The sequence below is a fragment of the Ambystoma mexicanum genome, chromosome 4q (genome assembly GCF_040938575.1).
Source record: "Ambystoma mexicanum isolate Mex_15411 chromosome 4q, UKY_AmexF1_1, whole genome shotgun sequence".
Classification (NCBI taxonomy): Eukaryota; Metazoa; Chordata; class Amphibia; order Caudata; family Ambystomatidae; genus Ambystoma; species Ambystoma mexicanum.
This window is the reverse complement of record NC_090928.1, coordinates 662,584,929-662,605,641: the sequence shown is the minus strand read 5'-3', so window position 1 is coordinate 662,605,641 and position 20,713 is coordinate 662,584,929. Positions and strand designations below refer to the sequence as shown.

The 20,713-nt window shown below is 44.6% G+C and overlaps 1 protein-coding gene across 3 annotated transcripts in view; it reads right to left on the bottom strand.

Moving 5' to 3' along the window:
• The window catches only part of EML6 (EMAP like 6), a 3,038,586-nt gene that overhangs the window by 1,927,124 nt on the left and 1,090,749 nt on the right, over nucleotides 1-20,713 (bottom strand). For all 3 annotated transcript variants that reach the window (XM_069608236.1, XM_069608238.1, XM_069608237.1), the window contains exon 14: nucleotides 9,854-10,040. In XM_069608236.1, the coding sequence (XP_069464337.1) occupies nucleotides 9,854-10,040 (187 nt within the window). The remainder of the gene's footprint in view (nucleotides 1-9,853; nucleotides 10,041-20,713) is intronic.

Sequence of the window (20,713 nt, the reverse complement as noted above, 5' to 3'; positions counted from 1 at the left end):
TTTGAACAGGATACTCCGCGCTTGGCGTCATAAATTGTATTAGCCTGTGTCAGCTGAGATGACCTTGGTTTCTTTGCACGGGTCTCATGCATCTGAGTTTCGTTTCTGTCTTTGGCTTTCGATTCCCATGTTTGAGTGCCTTCGCTCCTGGGGTCTCTAGTAACTTGCGCTCCAGGGGTCTCTAGTAACTTGCGGTTGGTTCTACTCTTTTGCAAAGTGGGCATGTATGTCATATAAAGTGCTCCTTTTGAGGTAGATATGTGTATGTGGTGCTTGCCGCAATATAAGTTTCTAGTAAGCATAGCAAGCTGCACAATTTCCTTAGCTTTCTTGCGTTTCCAAGCATATGTACACGTGTAAACTGATTGCATATCTTCATCGCTCTTATGGCATAAGCTTCTTATACTTGACATTGTCCTTTTACTTCAACTCAGGATGTCGCTTATCCATGGTGTTTCTTGTCTTTTTGTCAGTCACAGGTTGTCATTTTCTTTATCTGAGAGTCAGTCTGAGTTCTTGTGACGTCACCATTCATCTTCTTTTAGGACTTTCTTGGCCTCTTCAGGGACTGTAATCAGACGATCTTCATTCCGTTTTATTTGTTGATATGGTTTCCTCAACGGGCACTTTACTGTCCATGTTTTCTTTGGAGTTGGTACTTCAATAGGTGTTGTCGATCTGATCGGTACCGGGCAGAGCCCCGCTGCTGCTCTCTGTTTGTTTATTTGCTCATCGTACGTCACGTATCTCGGCGTGAATGTTCCTGGCACTTCAAAATGGGTGCTTTGAGTGCGGGTCGTGCTGGGGACCTCCTCTACAACACCACAGATCGTAGCATCAGGAAACAATGTTTTTTTTTTCTTTCAAAAAAACACGTGGCCAGAAGACAGAAAACAGTCACCAAGAACCATCACCAAGTAATTGCTTGAAATAGAAGATGAGCACCAACCACAGACTTTGAGCGGGAATGGTTGGGAGGGGAGATGAGGAATCTCTGGGAGAAGAATCCATAGAAAGGACATTATGGTAAGTAATTTCTCCTTCAATGGATCGCTTTTCTCCTGAAGATTCATCATTTGACAGACTCCCACTGCAGTAGATGAAGGAGGCAGGCAGAAAGTTAGACCAGAAGGTTTTGCAACACTGCACTGCCAAAATGCGCAATGGCCATGCGAGCAACATCCAAACTGTAGTGCTTAGTGAAAGTATGGAGGGATGACCATCTTGCTGTGCTTACCTTGTCCTTGGTGAAGTTAACCAAAGGATGGGTCAAACGGACCAGGTATTCTTTGTGAACTTGTGCACAGAGGAAGCACGTCAACTGTTCAGTATAAATCTTGGGGAAGGGAACCCTGAGTACCAAAAAACTGGAGTGTGTTTATCATGGGGAAGGGAGTACCACGATCACAGTGTTGTATAAACTTGATTACATTTGAACTTGAGGAAGGGAAGCCCAAGATCTACTTTTGATGCGAACTGTGAGGCAAGTGAACCTACATACGGTAACTTCAGAACGTGATCAAACCTCCTTGAAAAACTTTGGAACTGTATTGAACTTGAGCACTTACATTTGGTTGAGAACATTTCCCCACTAGATGTTGTAGTTGTTTGGACAAGCATAGGTTTTGACACAGACAGACATTTAGTTTGGACTTGTGGACACAGACTTTCTTAGGATTTCTTTAGGCAGGGGAAATCCCACCATAGCATAGGGTTTGGTAGGCGTTACACCATCCTGATCATTAATAAAGCTGTGTTTAGAAATATTTATGTATGTATTTCTATAGCACCTAAAGCCCGCATGCATCGGGCACTGTAACAAAAACACAAAAGACATTCCAAATAAGATGGTACAGGGAAGGAGGGTTATCTAAATGGATAGATTTTCAATGCTTTCTGAAAGACTTTCAGATTACTCTCTTCGGTCAGAGTAGTGGGCATAAGGTTCCATAATTTGGCTGCCTTAACCGTGAAAGATTTCCCTAGTCCTTTTTCTCGCTTGAATCTATGACATTTGATTAGTTTTTTCCCTGCTAAACGCAGTGTTCTTGTCGGAAGGTACCGGGGAGTGGGAAATCCAGTTTTTTTTTCAGGTACAATGGGGCGGTGCCATATATATATCTGTTGTCTGTGTCATCTCTCTTGATACCTTCCTTGTCTCAAAGCATGTGGAAAAAAGGGACGGATGTAGGGTGGCGTAGTGCATGCTGTGTGTATGGGTACCAATGTCATGTCCGGAGTTGAGGAACACGAAAGCCGTAGAAGGTGTAACCGAGCTGCACTACTCCCCCTGTCAAGATTGTCTGAGATAAGCTGCACTGGAAGAATATCTTCCCACATGATGAATCAGTCAGAGGATGCAACCCATTGAATGAAGATACTTTAGACTTAGTTTGAGTAAAATGATGCACTAAGAATGCAATGGGAGACTCAACAATTCTAATCACCTATTACGAAGTGACCCAGATAACATCAAGGAGGAGGATATCCATGGACGGAAATAGGCTACCTGGGGTGGCAAGACCTCTTCCCTGTCCAGGAGCAGCGCTGTGCTGTAGACATGAGAGCAAGCCTACTTGAGTCGCAGGCAGAAGATGATCCAAAAGTGAATGGGGTGTACCTGGCCCACAAGCCTCTAAACATCTCTTCATGGATAACATGTGCAGCGACTGGGAAGAGCAAACGGGACAGTAGAGCTGAAAGCGCGGATAGTGAGACGAGGCAAGATAACTGCCGGTCCATGTTAGAAATCCAGTCATTGTCCCAGTAGAAGGGGGACAAGACCTACTTTGGGGTCATCAAAGTGAGTTTGCCAGACAACTTGAAAACTCTGGGAATGAAGAGGTAGAGAGGTGGTGGATCCAGACTCCTGAATCCACCAATCCAGTCTCTGAGAAGTAAACCACCCAAGAAAGAAACAACCAGATGATCCACATGAGGGGATGTCGGGAGTGACAAAGACAGCTTGCAAACTCAAGCTTAAAAGACTGTTGGAAAGACATGAAAAGATGTTGCATGTAATGGAAGTGCTAAACTGAGCTCACAAACACCCAAAACTGAGTGGGGATAACGGAAGCAGAGAGCGAGTCTCTGACCGCAAAGATTTGGAGTGCGAGACCATGTTCCTGGAAAGGGCATACACTTTGCATGATGATTCTAGAGAGAAAGATAAACAGAAAGAAGTAACGGAGTGGTAGAGGTGCTGCATGTAGGGAAAAGGTCCAACTCCACCTAGACCCTGAAAAGAGTGAACATTAAACCACTAGCCTAGTCAGGGTCATGCCTGTGGGAGAGATAACAGGACAGAGATTCTGCATTCTGGGATGCAGCTGCTAATCCTTAAGTGTCAGCTAACAGAAAAGAAAATATTTTGATACATCATACTCGGGTGGCGAGCCAGAGTCTACTGTGAAAAGCATGAGAAGAGCAGGATGTTGCACTCTGGCATAGAGATGCAAATCCTTATGTGTCAGTCAAGCAAGAAGATGATATGTGACTCCTCACAGAGAGTCATGGGAAATTACAAAGAGTTATGGGAAATTACAAAATTAAGCCACACTGTTCTGGAACAGAGATTCCCAAGCACTGGGAGAACAATTATAAATGATATGTCAGTGGAGGGAAAGAGCTCAGAGATTATGGGAGGGAAATGTTGCTTTCTGGGATCTGCATAGAGGCAAAAGCTTGAAGCGGCAGATTAACAAGAAAGACTGGTAACACACTGTACTCTTGTGAAGCAAGAGTCCAGTGGGAAAGAGGGAGATCACCAGGCTACATCCTGGGAGACGAACAATCCTTCACATCAAGAAACTGAAACAAAGACTGCCAAAGCATTATACTCTGGCAAAGTCGGAGACCAGAAATAATGCAGACAAGTAGAGACAAGGAAAGTCACAAAGTGGTAATAAAAGCCAAAAACACTAGCCCCATTCTGACAACCATAGGTTACTTTAATAAATCTTTTGAACTCGACTTTTTGTTTTTGAGCATTCCTTGGGACACCCAGTGACACCCCCAGAGAAAATAACATCTAAGAGATTTAAATGTGGCCACCACTGAGAAAACATCTCTCTGGCAGGGGGAGTGGGCCTTGAGAAATGTTGCAGTGCTGGTGGTGGTGAAAGTGGAACTCTTACTCCTCCCAAGGTTGAATACCCCATGAAGAAAAAACAATGGGCCTCATTACAAGTTTGCCAGTCCGGGAAGTACGGTACAGGTAAGCTTGCCGGTACCGTAGATCCCGGACCGGCAAACTACAAGTCTTGCTTGTGGGTGGCATAACGGCCACCAGGTCTGACCTGGCACCCGCGAGGAGAGCATGTCGGAAGCATGTCCAATCCACCGGCACCATCTGGTGCATTCGTCCTCCCCATTCCCATTGAGCCCTATGGGCCTCAAGTGGGAATGGAGAGCATTCCATTCCGGCGCTCGCGAATGGGCAATTACCGGGTCTGGCAGGCCATAATGACCCAGTAATTGCCCATTCGCGGGTGCCGGAAAAACTGCAAGTTTGGCGGCAGCCTGCCAGTTTTTACCGGCAAGGCCACCGCCAAACTTGTAATGAGACCCAATATCTATAGCGAGACATAGAGAAGGCCTTTAAGTTGATTTTTGTTTTGAAGAAAGGTAGCATGTATGACTTATAATCATTTGAAAACAGACTTGTCAGCAAAGACCTGGGGGAAAGCAGGAAATACATCAGTGATCACTGAGACCCAAACATTATAGTACAGAGAAACAATCTGGATACGACACACTGTCCTCACTGAGGCAACATGGACTCGGACTGAGATGGGCCAGGGAGAAACAAAAACTACACATATAAACATGAATGAGGCAGAACCACTGTGGAGAGAGGACCTTTCAAGCATGTGTGAGGACACACACACATTAAGCGGCAAAGTAGCACTGAATCCGCAGAACTTTAAGAGACGAAACTATACACAACAAGTGTATTACTTGGTACCTGCTCACCATCATACCTAAAGCCACAGACTGGTTATCCCATAATTATTAAGCCAACCACTCTACCACTATGTCCCATTACACCCTATGTCCCAGTTCACCCTACACCTTGTATGATCTAGGAAAAGAGGTTGCATTCACACCACCCTTAACGGTAGAGAATTAAGCCGCACAATTAACTTGGATTGAAGACTCATTAGGCAGAACATTATTAAACTATTACAAGTTTCATTGTGCTCACGCTCAACTTCTACAAAACGTATACATATGTGCCCCATAAAAACAAAATGAACACCATATTTTTTATATTTACGTTAAAGTAGACTCTTACAATCCACACACACAAAATGTATTGTTTGTGTACTGTCTGGGGACAAGTGTATAGAGCAGACACCAATACATCCACTTAACACTGCAATTTGTATGAAAGTCCCAATGAAGTAAATGTTAATTAAATGAGTAGGCCCTCACTCAATAAGACTGTATTCCAGAAGTTCCTAGATAGGCATCCATACTGGGTCATCTAGTGTGCCATTATTTTTCAATTAGTAATGCCAGTGCTTCAGCTAACATTTATAGAGATTGCATAATGAAGATCCAGGGATTACAATTAATTGCATTTTTTGGAAGCCAAAATTCTTCCATCCTTCAAATAGAGATTTAAAGAGGAGAGAGTTGAAAAGGAAAATAAAGATACCATCTAAGAACAGATTACCCAAAGTGTGTCCTTGTGCAGAAAAATGAAGCAAATTAATTTAGCACCAATGTTGCTACATGCATAATAGGGAATGGAGCAAAAACGGTTTGACCAAATCAGTATAAAAATGTTTTCCTCAGAATGAAAAATGAAGTAGGCTTTTCTTTTTTTTACTATGTTTGGTACATAACTTAAAAAATATAAACATTTTACTTTTTATGTTACAGAGCCAACATGTTTAGAAAATATAGCTTGGGGCAGAAACTGTTTTCTCTATTCTTTATTTACAATTGCAGCAAAACTAATTGCATTTGCTCAATTTTTGACAAGTGCAAATGTTCGATAATATGGCCGCAGGAAGTTTCAAAATACTGTATGAACATAAGTTGCATTAAAGAGGTTGAAAGATCCCCCAAAACTCTCAATATTTGGGATATTAGTTACCCTGTTACCAGCCAAAAGGCATTTTGTTCTTCAATTAAATCCTTTCATGAAGGTCGATATTTTTACATCTGAAATATAGAACACCATTTTCTGCCTACATAAAGCACTCAAGGGTTAACTCATCAGCAAAACCGGACCCTACACTACCTTAGAACAATCAATACAGATGAAAAAAATAATGGAAAAGCAGGGGTGAATTTATCTGAGCGCAGTGCACCTGAAACCAGTTTGACAGCCCCAGGAAGTTTGCTGCCCAGAATTTCCTAATGAAGAGAAGATAAATATGAGTATTACGTTTTTTAGAGTATCAAAGGGTCCCTTAAATCCTCTAAAACAAAGGGTTAGAGTTGAGTTTAAACAGGTCCTGCCCAGACGCAACCTACAACATTCTCATTGGGACTCCTCCCCCCACCCTTCCTTCCTACTCACTGGCTACCCTCCGTGGGCCCCTTCTCCTTACCCTCATGTGAGGCAAAAAAACCTAGGTGTCATCTTTAACTCCTCCATCTCCTTTTCTCCTCACATCGCTGACCTTGCCAAAAAGGCCCACTTTCAGCTTCACCAGCTCAGAGGCATTCTCCCTTTCCTCACCTTCCCCCAGAAACTCAATGTCTCCAGATCACTGTTTCTTTCTAGTGTGGATTACTGTAACAGCCTCTTCCTTAATCTACCTCTTTCCTCCATCCGCCTTCTTCAACTAATCCAGAACCGGACTGCAAGACTTATCCTTGACCTCAAGCCCAGGGACCGAATCTCTCCAGCCTTAAAAAATCTCCACTGGCTCCCACTGGTTTGCAAGACCCTCTGCATTATCCACAAGGTTTTCTGGGGTCCAGGACCACCTTACATCCAACTTCCTCTCCATAAATACCTCCCAGCTCAAACTCTCTGCAGATCATACGTTTCTCTAAGCAGAGAGTGGGAGGTAGATCTCTCTCCTCGGCAGAAGCCTCCCTCTGAAACACCCTCCTTGCCCCTCTACGACTTTAGCCGAATAACCTTAAGTTTTGCAAGCTTCTCAAGATCTTCCTTTGCTGCTCCTCCTTCCCTCTCCCCTCCCCTTTGCTGATCTCCACCTGCCATTGCGACTGGTTGCCTGTGTGCCCTATGAGTCTTACTGCAGCCAGACCCTCCATTAACCAGTTCTCCCCTTCATCCTTTACCAGCACTTGACCCCAGGCACCCTTCCCTAACCAACTTCTGGTCTACACTCACCCTTGCACTTAGTTTACCCCTGGTTTCCCTGGCACTTGCCGTCCTGGGCTCCCCCTAGCGCTTGGTCAGCCCATGGAACCCCCCCTATTCAGTCACTTTCTCCTCTCCCTATCCTACCCTTGTCCGTATACTCCCTTCCGCCAGCACTTCTTGTTACTGCACATGCACAATCTGAATGTCGCAAGGCCTAGTTATTGTTTTTTTCTTCCCTGCTGCCCCTACCCCCTCTTTTGTCTTGTGGCACCTGGAAACACTATGCTGTAAGGGCGCCATACAAATATTCAAAAAATAAACAAATGGATAAATGCCATCTTGCATTCCAGCATTCCCTGTATGCTTGAAATACATTTTACAAGCAAAACCTGGCTGCAACCAATGGCCAGGAATTGGTAAAATGATACTTAATCTTTGGCCCTTTGAGATAAATAAGAGTCTTTGGAATATCTATAGAAATGTCCTCTGTGATAATTGTGTTTTCACGGTCAGATGTACCTATGCATAATTTGTTGATTGTATATCAAAGGAAAAAATCCTTATAAAAAGTTAATAGCCTTTTCTGGGCCATTTTACAATTTTTGCACTAATGAAACAGTTTGATGAGAATTATTTAAAAGTCTGTTTATTATGTTAATAACAGATGTCTAAGGTATAAATTATAATGTACACTGATTCATCATTTAATGTGCACTGTATTTTGAGGTTTCACTGTGGGATGTGGTAAACTAAAAGAAATAATTGGGCTTGTCCTTCCTGATGGAAAGATTTTCTCAAAATAGGATTTACAATGGATTTGTACGATGTCTATGTTGGATGTGACATTCATGTTTAATAATTTCAAATACTCTTATAGTTCGGAAAGAACTTTAAACGTCTCTTATAATGATGATGATGCATTATTTGATATATCATCATTGGCCTATGCATTTAAATTGTACCAGACATGCTTTTTTGAAATTTGTGACATGCAAATCAAACAAAAAAAGGAATTAACTGTGTGACCAAAAAATGTTTGAGGCCTAAAATAGCATGTATGCAAATACAGACACAATGAGTAACTTTTTACAATGTGCAGCATATGTATGTGTTCTTAATTCGTGGAACACCCTTCAAAGTAACAATAGTTCATGTGAAGTACTAGTCTTCCAGGTACATCAGAATTTGTTTAACCTGTGAAAAGCATATTTTTATATTCCGACATTGTTCAATTTTCCTTAATGTCTGATCTTCTTTCTTCACCCCTGACGCTGAACAGTTGGGTACTTGAACAGCTGTGACTTCTTAAAATCTTTATTTATGGCTGCAAGAAACCACCATCAACCCCACACTACAATTCAGAAAAAACTTGAACGCTCATCATCACCAACAGATGCATTAAACATTGACCCATAACATTTCAATAACTGGGACTTTTTCCAAAAATTAAACTTGCCAAAAACCTCAGTCTTCCAACCCCGCCTAGGTTCTTCTTGCCCTGGACATTCCGCACTTGTTTTTTCCTACACTTGGGTTTCCTCACTTTCATTCAGTAGACGCCCTTCAATCAAACTTTCTTTACTGCATACACTTGATCAAAATAATCTTTACCTTAATCCTAGATAACTCACTTTGCCTGCCACCTCATCATAATTTGCATGTACAAGCTTTGCTAGGCCTAATCATTCAGGGATCACACTGAATCTCGGTTTCTTGTTTAGCAAACTAGTCAGTAGACTGACAGGATATACCACTTGTGAGTACCTCCTGGCATTTAACCGCTCTTAAAATGGGGCTGTGAAAGTTAGGGAACTGATGGTCCATAGGGTCTTGAGAAGTTGGCACACCTACTTTGTCAAAAATAGTATGTGAGAAGGGACACTGTGGCAAAGAAATTGTATGGCGGGCATTGATCGAGGAGAGAATTGTCCTATGGACTTCCTCAGATTGACTACCAGTCTAATGTATTCAGGTTGTGAATAATTGGAGAGAAACTAATTGGGCTAACACTGATATTTAAAAAAAAATAAGAACACAGACAAAAAGAAGTATACAGGGCATAAACGGTTTGCCACCAATACTTTGACCACAACTGAACATTAAAGTGTTAAATTTGGCCGTGGCATGTTTAAGTATCGATCCTTTAAACAGAGTCACATTTCTGAGTATTAATATGGCATTAAGTTGCCCACTAAATAGAAATGTGTGGAGAAACTGCCAAACTAGTGCACACTAATCTGCCTGATCTTTCTTATGATTAATAAAGCATTTCCTAATTATCAGTATAACATGATGCTTTTATAAAACCTACAAACTGAGAAAATAGCATAAAATAGCATGTTAATCTTCACCAAGGACTTTCTCATTTTTGTGACACGCATGATGTTATGAAAGCATTTGTGTATTTACTTGGGGAATGACACATACAGGCCACAACAATCACAACTTGTTATCATATTGCAAACATATGGAACAAGAAAAAAGGTACAAATTTGAATATCTGACTTTTTACAGGGATTATTGTTTAGCAGATCCGTCAAAACTAAAATAAGACCCCACCTGGCCTGTTGCTACATAGTCCTTCACAGGGTGAATGGCAAGGCTGAGGATGTCGTCATCATGTCCAAGATAGAGTCTTTGGGAGTGTTGCTGCCTGTTGTACACCACGGCGACTGCTGCAATGTGGTAAACTACCTCACCAGTTTGTGTATAGAACAAATTATTCCGGCAGTCATAACCTCTGTAACTGGAAAAACAAAATATGAAGGAACATACATTAGATATTCCTATCACAGCACGTCCCAAAATGCGCATTATATTTCACTATGCATAATACATACATAGGGCAAGTTATGTTTGCTAGCTATTTGCTCCATTAACTGGGACAGAGCGAACATACAATTAAAGGAATGCCCAGTAAGAAATACTTCACATTTCCTTGACAAAACAAGTATGGTGGATTTGAGCGTGTAAAATTCAACTGCAAACATCCGTTTATGCACAAGGGATGTGCAAGATTTTACTGTAAACAAAGAACAGAAACCAAAATGATCGTCCATATAAGCCATAGGCCAGAAATATGCATTTATACATATTATTTTATTGTCACTCAGAGATAAGACCACAAAAGAGACAAGACACTATAAGGCGCTGATGGCGTCAACACCTTCCTCGAAGGCTTCAAAGGTCCGACGGTCTTGATGGCGTCGAGGACCAGGACCTGGATCTGGCACGGCTTCGGCGATCTTCCTTAAATGATCGGGACCTCGATGGCTCCCGATGATCGCGCCGACCGCCCAAGCCCAAAGGCGTGCGAGTGGTGGACCAAGCCCGTTCCCTGCCGGCTTCTTTCGAAGGCGCGGCCGGAACTGTGCCTTGTGATTCGAAAATCGCCATCATCTGCTGGCAGAATGCATCCCATTCTGCCCGTGACGAAGACTTGGTGGGACAAGTCATCCGCCGTCTGGCAGAGTCCTCAGACGAGGACGGGGAAGGCGACCGGTGACGGCGCTGCCTAGAATGCCTCGAAGAGGCAGAGGAATGGCGGGAACCACACAGAGACCCCCCCTGGATTTTCGCCCCTCGAGTCGTTGGTCGAAAGCCCAGCAGATTTCGACTTATGGGGCTTGGACTCCCTACCTACCGTTAATTTCTTCTTCCGTTCCCACAAGGCCTTCGATGTCAGGGACTGGCAGTCATCGCAGTTGTCGGTGGCGTGGCACCAGAGGGAGATGTCGTGCAGGTCCGTGATGGACATTCTCGAACCGCAGTCCCGACATTTTTTAAAGCCCAACTTCGGGGTAGAAGACGAAGACATCGCTTTCGAAGTAGAAGAATCGAGCGCGCCGCGATTCCGAAGCAAACACGTTTGCGGAAAAAACAGAACTGAGGCTACGGGCACCGTGCCTCCTATATATAACATCCAGTGATGTCGACCCTCGACGGAGGCCTTCGAGGGACAGCGCATCGACGTGATCGGCGCAGGACGCCTACGCCCAAACATTTTCCGAAGCAGCAAAGCTGGGGTCATTACTTGTCATACATGTGGAATACGTCGGAGGACACAATCCCCTCGAAATTGTAAACTAGACAAGGCAAGCGTTAGAACTGATGTTCTAGTTCCCACAGCAAACTCTGTTCCTGTATCACACGAAACACCCAATAGAACAATCATAGAAAGGCAAGAAGAGGAAACAGTTGTTAATAATGCTCCCTCTGAGCAGTCTGCTGCAGAAGTATTTTTAGTTCCGGATACACAATTGGTGAATCTACAGAGACCTGTCTCCCCATTTAGTCACCTTGACCTATCTCAATCACCTATACTGTGTAGGAACTCTCTAGACTCCTCGATATGTTCGGCAGCCTCCTATGTAAATCCTACTCCTCGGAGCCCAGGGGAACTATAAGAAGGAGCCAGTTGCCTTGGTAGAAGTTATGCTGACAACCATGAACACCGCTTTAATGTCAATAGCTAAATTATATGAGATGCTGGATAACAAATTAACTGTTCAAAAAGAATAAATAAATAAACTCTATGAGCACCTGCTAGATAAAGGTTTCCTCAAGACTATAGTCAGGCAACCAATTGGAAATTAATTGCATAATGGAACCCGAATAATCTTATGTTCACCTTCTCCATACTCAGCAAGTCACCTTCCTGAAGGGTAAATATCCTACATACTAATTGATGTCGAGAAACGAAGTTCAGGAAATAGAACTGGAATCTCCTGAACCGATCTCCCATCAAGCTAAACCTACCTTCAAAATTATTGAAGCACAAAAACAAAAGAAGAACGTAAACCCTATGCAGGGGACGAAAAAAGTATATGAATCAAAGAGCTTTATCTAAGGGGACTCAACTTGGCTCATGAAAATGTATACGAATTTTAACAACTCCGGATAAATAGAGATTTCAATCTAATGTAAGAACGGTGAAAAAGGGAATAGTTTCTTACCTGTAACTCCATTTCTCCAGCATTGGTATCTTTCATGGATTCACATGCTTTGAATATTCCCCGTCGTCAGGCTGGGAATCCCCGGTACATTATATAGACCCTTTCCCGTAGGAAAACTTTTTCGACGCTTATGCGTCCTATCCACCTCGTTTTGTATCATGCGTGCCCGTACCGTCAGGACGTCATGATATAAATACAGGCCCCGCCCCCGCGCTCCCTCAGATTTCGGCCCCCAAAGTAGTGGGGGAACCGGTTTGCATGTTCAGGGGAGGCAGGTGGGCGCATGTGAATCCATGAAAGATACCAATGCTGGAGAAATGGAGTTACAGGTAAGAAACTATTCCCTTCTCCAGCATTGGATCTTTCATGGATTCACATGCTTTGAATAGATTACATAGCAGTACCACCCCCAAGAGGAGGCGTGCATGCAAACCCATATACTTTCTTCGCAAAGGCCGTTCCCTATGATCATGTATACATCAGTAATCGTTAACATAGGAAAACGAACCACATACAGTCCTAAATTCCACAGGATGCAACCCCTCAGCCGGGGCTTACCTTATTGGAATAGGTGTCGAAGCACCGCCTGTCCCATCCGGGTGTCTTCGGCATGTTGCTGCGACAGGCAGTAATGGCGGGTAAAGGTGTGTGTAGCCGCCCAGGTAGCCGCCATGCAGATGTCCCCTAGAGGGACTCCGGCCCACAGTGCCGTCGACGATGCCGCTGCTCTAGTTGAATGAGCTCTTGGCCGTCGTAGAAGAGGCTTCCCTGCCCTGGAATGGCAGTACGAAATGGTAGATGACACCCATCTTGATAGTCCTTGCTTTGAAATGGCTTTTCCTCTAGCACCCAAACCATAGGCCACGAACAGCTGTCTCGTTTCTCTGAACGGTTGCGTACGATGAAGATAAAACTTGAGAGCCCTTTTTACATCCAATGTGTGTAGCATGCGCTCCGCTCCCGAGCATGGCTCCGGAAAAAACGTAGGCAACACAATAGAGGAGTGTTTATGGAACACCGAAGGAGCTTTTGGTATGAACTGTGGGTTAGTGGCTAGGACTACCTTGGTCTTGAAAAACCGTAAGTATGGTGGGTCTACCATTAGAGCCTGAACTTCTGAAATACGTCGGGCTGAAGTGATGGCCACCAGGAAGGCCAATTTCCACGACAGAAACTTTAGAGACGATGATGACATTGGCTCAAAAGGAGGCTTCATAAGAGACGTTAAGACCAGATTGAGGCTCCACTCCGGCGGAAATTTCTTCTCTGGAGGGAAACTCCGAAAAAGGCCTTTAAGGAAGTGCTTAATCAGGCGGTCACTGAACAATGGTGCCGAGTGCCGTCGACGAGTAAACCTGGAAATGGCTGCTAGGTGTACTTTTATTGACGACACCGACAGGCCCTTTTGAGCTAAGAACAGCAAGTATGGAAGGAGCTGTTCCGGCTTAATCGATTGCGGGGCCAAACCTGGTTGATCCTCACACCATTGACAGAAACTTTTCCATTTGTACGCATATGAGGCGTTTGTGGAAGGTGCTCTTGCCGCTTGCAGGATACGCCGACAGTCCTCCGGAATCGTTAGCCGACCAAATTCGGCGAAGTCAGGAGCCAGGCCGTCAACTTGAGGCTGTCCGGGTCGTGATGCCAAACGACACCCTCCTGTCGAGACAGAAGGTCGGGGGTCTTCTGGAATCTCATCGGTTCCGCCGCCGCTAAGTGTAGTAGGTCTGAAAACCACACCTGTCTGGCCCAGTATGGGGCCACTAGAATTACCCGACATGGGTACCTGAGGATCCATTGCAACGTCCTCCGGACAAGGGGAAATGGAGGGAATGCGTACAGGAATTTGTTCGTCCATGGGAATGAGAACGCATCCCCCAGTGAGCCCTGCTGAGGCCATCTGCTTGCGTACTGATGGCATTTTTTGTTGTTCTTCGTTGCAAACAGGTCTATGGAAGGGTGTCCCCATTTCTTGAATACTTGTTGTAGTTGTTGGTCGTTCAGCACCCATTCGTGAACTTCGTTCATTTCTCTGCTGAGGGCATCGGCTTCCACGTTTCTCACGCCTGGTAGGTGGAACGCTAAGATTTGCATGTTGTGTTGCAGGGCCCAATGCCAGATTTTCTGTGCCTCCGTTGATAGGGACCTGGAACATGTCCCTCCTTGTTTCCTCAAGTAGAACATCGTAGTGGTGTTGTCCGTCATGACACGCACCACCGAGTCCCTCAGTTGAGGAAGAAAAGATTTCAGAGCCCATCGCACTGCTCTCAGTTCTATCAGGTTGATATGCAGGGAGGACTCCTGCAAAGACCACTGGCCTTGTACCTGTAACGTATCCAGATGAGCTCCCCATCCGCTCAGCGATGCATCCGTCACACCGTCTTTTGGAACTCTGGTTCCAGTAGAGGCATCCCTTTCGTTAGATGAGTAGACACTCTCCACCAGCCGAGTGCTTGAACTAGGTCTCATAAACAGACGGCAGTTTATCAACGGAATGCAGGACGACATGGTCCCTAGCAGGGACATGTACTTGCGCACTGAGACCTTGGTACCGCCTCTCCATTCCGACGCCTTGTTTTGAAGTTTCTGAATTCTTTCGCTGGATGGTTTCACCAGGCTTGTGTGTGTATGAAACTCCGCTCCTAGAAAGACCAAGGTCCTCGAAGGCTCTACGGAGGACTTGTTGAAGTTTATTGCGAAGCCCAGTTCCTGTAAGATGGACATTGTGGCTCGTAGACTGTCTCGTGTTTGTTCCTTGGATGAACCACTGACCAGCCAGTCGTCTAGATATGGATAGACATGATGACCATCCTTCCTTAAATGGGCCGCTATAGGGGCCAAGCACTTGGTGAACGTCCTGGGGGAGGACTTGAGCCCGAACGGGAGGACCTTGAACTGAAAATGCTTTCTCCCGACGACGAATCTTAAATATCTTCTGTGTCGTGGCCGTATTGGGATGTGAAAATAAGCATCTTGAAGGTCTAGTGATGATAGATAATCCATGGGTTGCACCGACCTGATAACCTCTTGGAGCTTTAGCATTTTGAATTTTAGGCTCTTTAGCCACTTGTTGAGTACCCTCAGGTCGAGAATGGGCCTCCATTTGCCGTTTGGCTTTTTGACAACAAAGAACCTGGAATAAACTCCTTGTCCTTCCTGTGCCACAGGAACTCTCTCTAGCGCCCCTTTTCGCAACATAAGCGCCGCCTCTTGTCGTAGGATTCGGAGGTGGGGCTGTGTCGAGAATAAAGGAGGAAGACGCGGAGGCTTGTCTTTGAATTGCAGCGCATGACCCATGCGAATCGTGTCTAGGACCCATCGATCTGTGCTGATGCATTTCCATCGGTCGAAGTGATGAGAGACTCGACCCCCCAGGACCGTCCGAAGGCCGTCATTGGTTGCTGGTTTACTTGTTCTTCGTTGACGACGGACCTGAGCCTCGCCGCCTGGAGGCTTGATAGTCCCTGCTTCTACGTGCCGACTGGGACGCTCGTCTGAACCCTTGTGAAGAGTACGAGGGCCTGTTAAATCCACGGTCCCTCGAGGCTCCAAAGCGGGAGTTTCCAGAAGCACCCCTGAAGGGGCGAAAAGAGCGAAAATTTCTACCCGTTTGAAGGGCGCCGAGGGACCTAGCAGTATCCGTGTCTTCTTTCATCCCTTTCAGCGCTTCATCAACCTTTTCGCCAAACAGGTGTTCCCCTTCGCATGGCATGTCCAGGACTTTGTACTGTACTTCAGGACGGAAAGTAGTACATTTGAGCCACGCTTGTCGACGAAGCACTACTCCATGGTTGATTTGTTTGAAACCAGACTCTGCTAGGTGAACTGCGATATTAATAGCGTGGTTCGAGGCCTCTTCGCCATCCCGCACCAGTAACATAGCTGCTTTCCGGTGTTCGTCTGGCAGGTGTTCTAGGATAGGGGCTAGTTTGTGCCACATTTCCCTATCATATCGTGACACGATCGCTAAGGAATTGGCTGCTCTTACTGTCGTCGCTCCGACCGAGAGCACCTTCTTTCCAAAGGCGTCCTGCCTCCTAGCCTCGCTTTCCGGTGGCGTTGAACATTTTTGCTGGACCCTGGCCTTCCTAGCCGCTGCCGCCGACACCACCGAGTCAGACAGAGGTTGTGATGTTAGACATTTTGGAGTGGACTCCGGAGCTTTAAACTTTTTCTCGATCCGTCCCTTTATGGCTGGCTCCGAGAACGGATGGTGCATCGTCTTGAGACCTTCTTGCCACACGTGATCAAGGATTGGGATGGCAAATACCGATTTTCTCCTTTGACCCATATGGTCAAAAAGGAAACAGTCTTTCTTCTGCTCCTCAGGAATCAAGCCGAATTCGGAACAAGCTTTCCCCATCATTGCATGGAAGGCTCCCACATCATCAGGGGGAGATGGCTGTGTCTGGCTCCTCGTAGACTCCAACTCTACATCCGAATTCCATGTTGGGTCCCTCGACGGTGACAGGGAGATGTCTGACCCCGAGTCATCCAGTATAGAGTCGGACTCCGACAACTCACCCTCCTCCTGAGCTCGAGGACGATCTTTCACCGCCTGGGGAGCCGATGGGTGTTTCGTCGTCGAGCGAGCCGTACAAGTTTGCTCGTCGACGGAAGGTACAGACAAAAGTGACGATGACGTCCCAGGTTGAGGGAACTGCGTATCCAGCCGCTGCAGGAGCTTCTGAAGAGTATTAAGCACATCCAGAGACAAAACCGTCTGGGGGGTCAGTAACGTGGATGATATAGGTACCATACCCCCGCTCGCACTCGTCGCCGTCGACGTGGAAGGCCGTAAGCCTAAATCCGATGGCTGCAGAACCATGTCACCTTCTCCTTTTGCCGAGCAGGCCGTGTCTGGCTGCAGTAAGACCTCAGGGGGGATCGGGTCATAGACCTCAGGCAGCCAAGCCATAGACTGAGTCTCCGTCGACGAAGGAATCCCAACCGCTGCTGCTTGAACGGTAATAGGCATCGTCAATGACACCGAGGTCGACGAGCAAGTCGTCGTCGTCGAGCCCTTAGACTTCGTCGTCGATTTCGATGCCGACTTCCCGGCTGAAGCTTCTCGACTCATGGAAGACCTGGGACGGTCCCCTGAGGAGGATTTTGACAGCTCTAGCCTCTCTGTCTTAGATGATGAGGAGGGCTTTTTATGTGATGAGGAAGATCCAGCATGTTTCCCCTTATGCTTGTCCTCAGCGCGAATTTCTGCTGGCCGTACCTTCTTCGATGGAGGCTCCGACTTGCTCCTGGAGGCCGTGGAGCCAACTTCCGAAGCCGGGTAGGCACCCGCTCCGTCATTAAGCCAGTCGACCAGCCTTCTTTTACGGTCCTTAAGGGTTTTTTGGGAGAAACCCTGGCATATCTCACATGTATCCGCCGTGTGGTGCGGGTGGAGACAGTAGATACAGTCCATGTGGCCGTCTCCTTCATAAACCTTTTTGAGGCCACAGGTTGCACACGGGCGAAATAACGCCTTTCCAGACATAATTCACCAGAATTTGAACTTCGCCGAAGCGAAACAGAAAAAACAACCTAGTTTTCACTAGTAGTAAACACGAGGATCCCACTACTTTGAAAGACGGTTGAAATCTGAGGGAGCGCGGGGGCGCGGCCTGTATTTATATCATGACGTCCTGACGGTACAGGCACGCATGATACAAAACGAGGTGGATAGGACGCATAAGCGTAGAAAATGTTTTCCTACGGGAAAGGGTCTATATAATGTACCGGGGATTCCCAGCCTGACGACGGGGAATATTCAAAGCATGTGAATCCATGAAAGATCCAATGCTGGAGAAAGTTAAGAAAACAGTAAGATTGAAAAGAGGCGTTTAACGATCTACACCTGCTTTAGAGCAATTGCTGCCGGAAACTAAACCTGAGATTACTGAACCTATGGACGATCTGATTGAGGCAGCTGAATTAATGGAGCAGTTGAGTGCTGCAAACACGGAACATCTGCAGACTCAAACCCTTGATACCATTCAACCCAAGATCCAATATCGATTTCATAATGAAGATATTGAGATGAACACTTTTAAATTGTGGCAAAACAAAGCACATTTTCTAACAATTGAACGGAGAAGGAAAGATATAGAGGAAATTTGTATGGCACCAATTCTGCTACAGAACCCACAGATAAAACATTTAAATTCCTGTCCAGCTAACAATATCCAAACTAATGCACCTAGACTAAACATTGGCAATAGTAAAAAAGCAGCTATATTCAGCAAGTGAACAGAAAGTAACTGCACATTTAATTGAAAGATCAACTCTGACAATAACTTAAAAAATTACCACACTTTAATTTTACAATGCAGACCTACTCCATGCCTGCAATATGTGCTAAACAGATCAAGAATTCTCAATGTGTTTAGCGATGTGCATATTTTGTAAGATATACAATCAGGTGACAATATATATCACAGGTTGAGTTTGTAGAAGACAATAACCCTGGATTAGTGAGATTATGTATCCAAACTGGTGTAATCCGTAATGGTATACAGTCTTTATAAGGAAAAATAAAATAACAAATGGAATATATAATGAAAAATAAATAATGAAAAAAATAACAAATATATGTGGGGGTGGGATAAAGGGTTAAATCTTGTGGGGAAGCGGTTAGGGTGGGTTTTTAGTCAAGAGAATCACAGGATTGGGGGGTCACATTTTTTTTAATGTTTTGTCATTTTTCATTCGTTATAATTTCATTCATTTTTAGTTGATTTGTTCAAAAAAACAGTAAACATCTATAATATGCTCCGGCAAGCTAGAACAGTTATATCATTTAGGTTTTATCCTAATTCAAGACTACACTCAGAACCAGATAAGCGCGAGAGGAGAAATTGACCCAAATCAGAAGCACGAAGATGTACAAAATGAAAATCACTCTGTTGCAAATGAAAGCAATCATAATCCACTGTTAAGAGTTACTTGTATGCAAGGGGTGTTTGAAGAAGCCGGCAGGTGAAATTAATGACTATACACCCATGGACGAACACAAATCTTAAAAAGAATTTTGTTACCCAAAGATAACAATCCAATGGAAAAAGGCCTGGGGTCTATAGTCTAGCTTGATTGAACACAAAAGGATTTAAACACCTCTTATTTAATAAATGTGATGCTTATAAGGCTTTTCATATTATCATTCTTCAAGAAACTTAGCTCTTGGAACCCCCTCTGTGGGAAGGCCATGTTTTAACCTTACTGCCTGCCACTAGAGGGACCACAGGCCGCCCTGCAGCCGGCCTTCCTGGTAGTGGTGAAATCTAGGTTGCGCTTTATATCAGAGTAATGGGCATCTCCCAATGCATTTACTCAACTTGTTAAGTTTAAAACTCCTTATGGAGACATGCCTCTGCTTAATCTTTATTGGAACCACACAGGCATAGCAGACCATTTATTTTTATTAGGAGTGACACAAATGTTGGATTTCATTAGCGGTGAACCATCTATTATGCATGTAATAATTGCAGGTGATCTGAAAATTATATGCCGTCTAATAAAGCAAATCTAACCGACGCTGGCAAGAAGTGGCTGCAATTAATGCAAGAGAGGCAATTCCTCATGATGAATAAGACACTAAAAGGGGATATACCACCGAAAACCTGTGATAGAGATAATTCATCAACCACCATAGATTATATTTTTGCTCAAAGAAATATTAATAACATAATTGAAAATGTCGAGGTTTTAAATCAGTCTAAAAGCGATCATAACTTGCTGTTACTCACTTGGAAATGGCAAACCTTGACGACGAAACAGAATTCTATCCAGCTAGAATGACCCTTTCGGGAGGGAGGAATAGATGTAGGTGGACAGACACCTCCCTAGCACATTTTAATAAATATATAGTGAATCAGTATCAAAAGCTCAATCCTGAACTAGTTGATTTGGAAGGTTGATATGTTGCTATCATGAGCCTATTTAAATTCCAACCATCGTCTAAACTAAAGCCATGCTTTAAGCATAAACATGTCTTCGACCTTGAAACAAGCAATAAAAAAAAAAAACAATTGCGGAAAGAAATGAGCGCAGTTGCTCATTATGAATTGGCTGCAAAATTGTCTTTAATGTGTAAAACTTAAGACGAGATATAGTAATTGGTGTAAATCCCATCAGACTCTTAGGTTGCAAAAAGATGCTGAGCATATGCTTAATGTTTTTGCACCTAAGAACAGCAGTCAAAACGTGGGCAACAATAAACAATGAGAGAAAAAAAAAAAATAGTCCGTAGGCGCCCCTCTGCGACAACGAACACAGCTAAATGACCTGTTCTTTGGGAAGGTACCCATTCGAGAGTCCGCTGCACTCACTGTACCTTTCACAGAAGGGAAATATCCATTTGCATATCAGTCTTTGTCCCGCCCAAATGGCAGTCCAGCTCTGAAATGCTATGGCAATTCTCTTCTGAACAAGAGTACCAACAGCAACCCCATACACGTGTTTCAGCCTT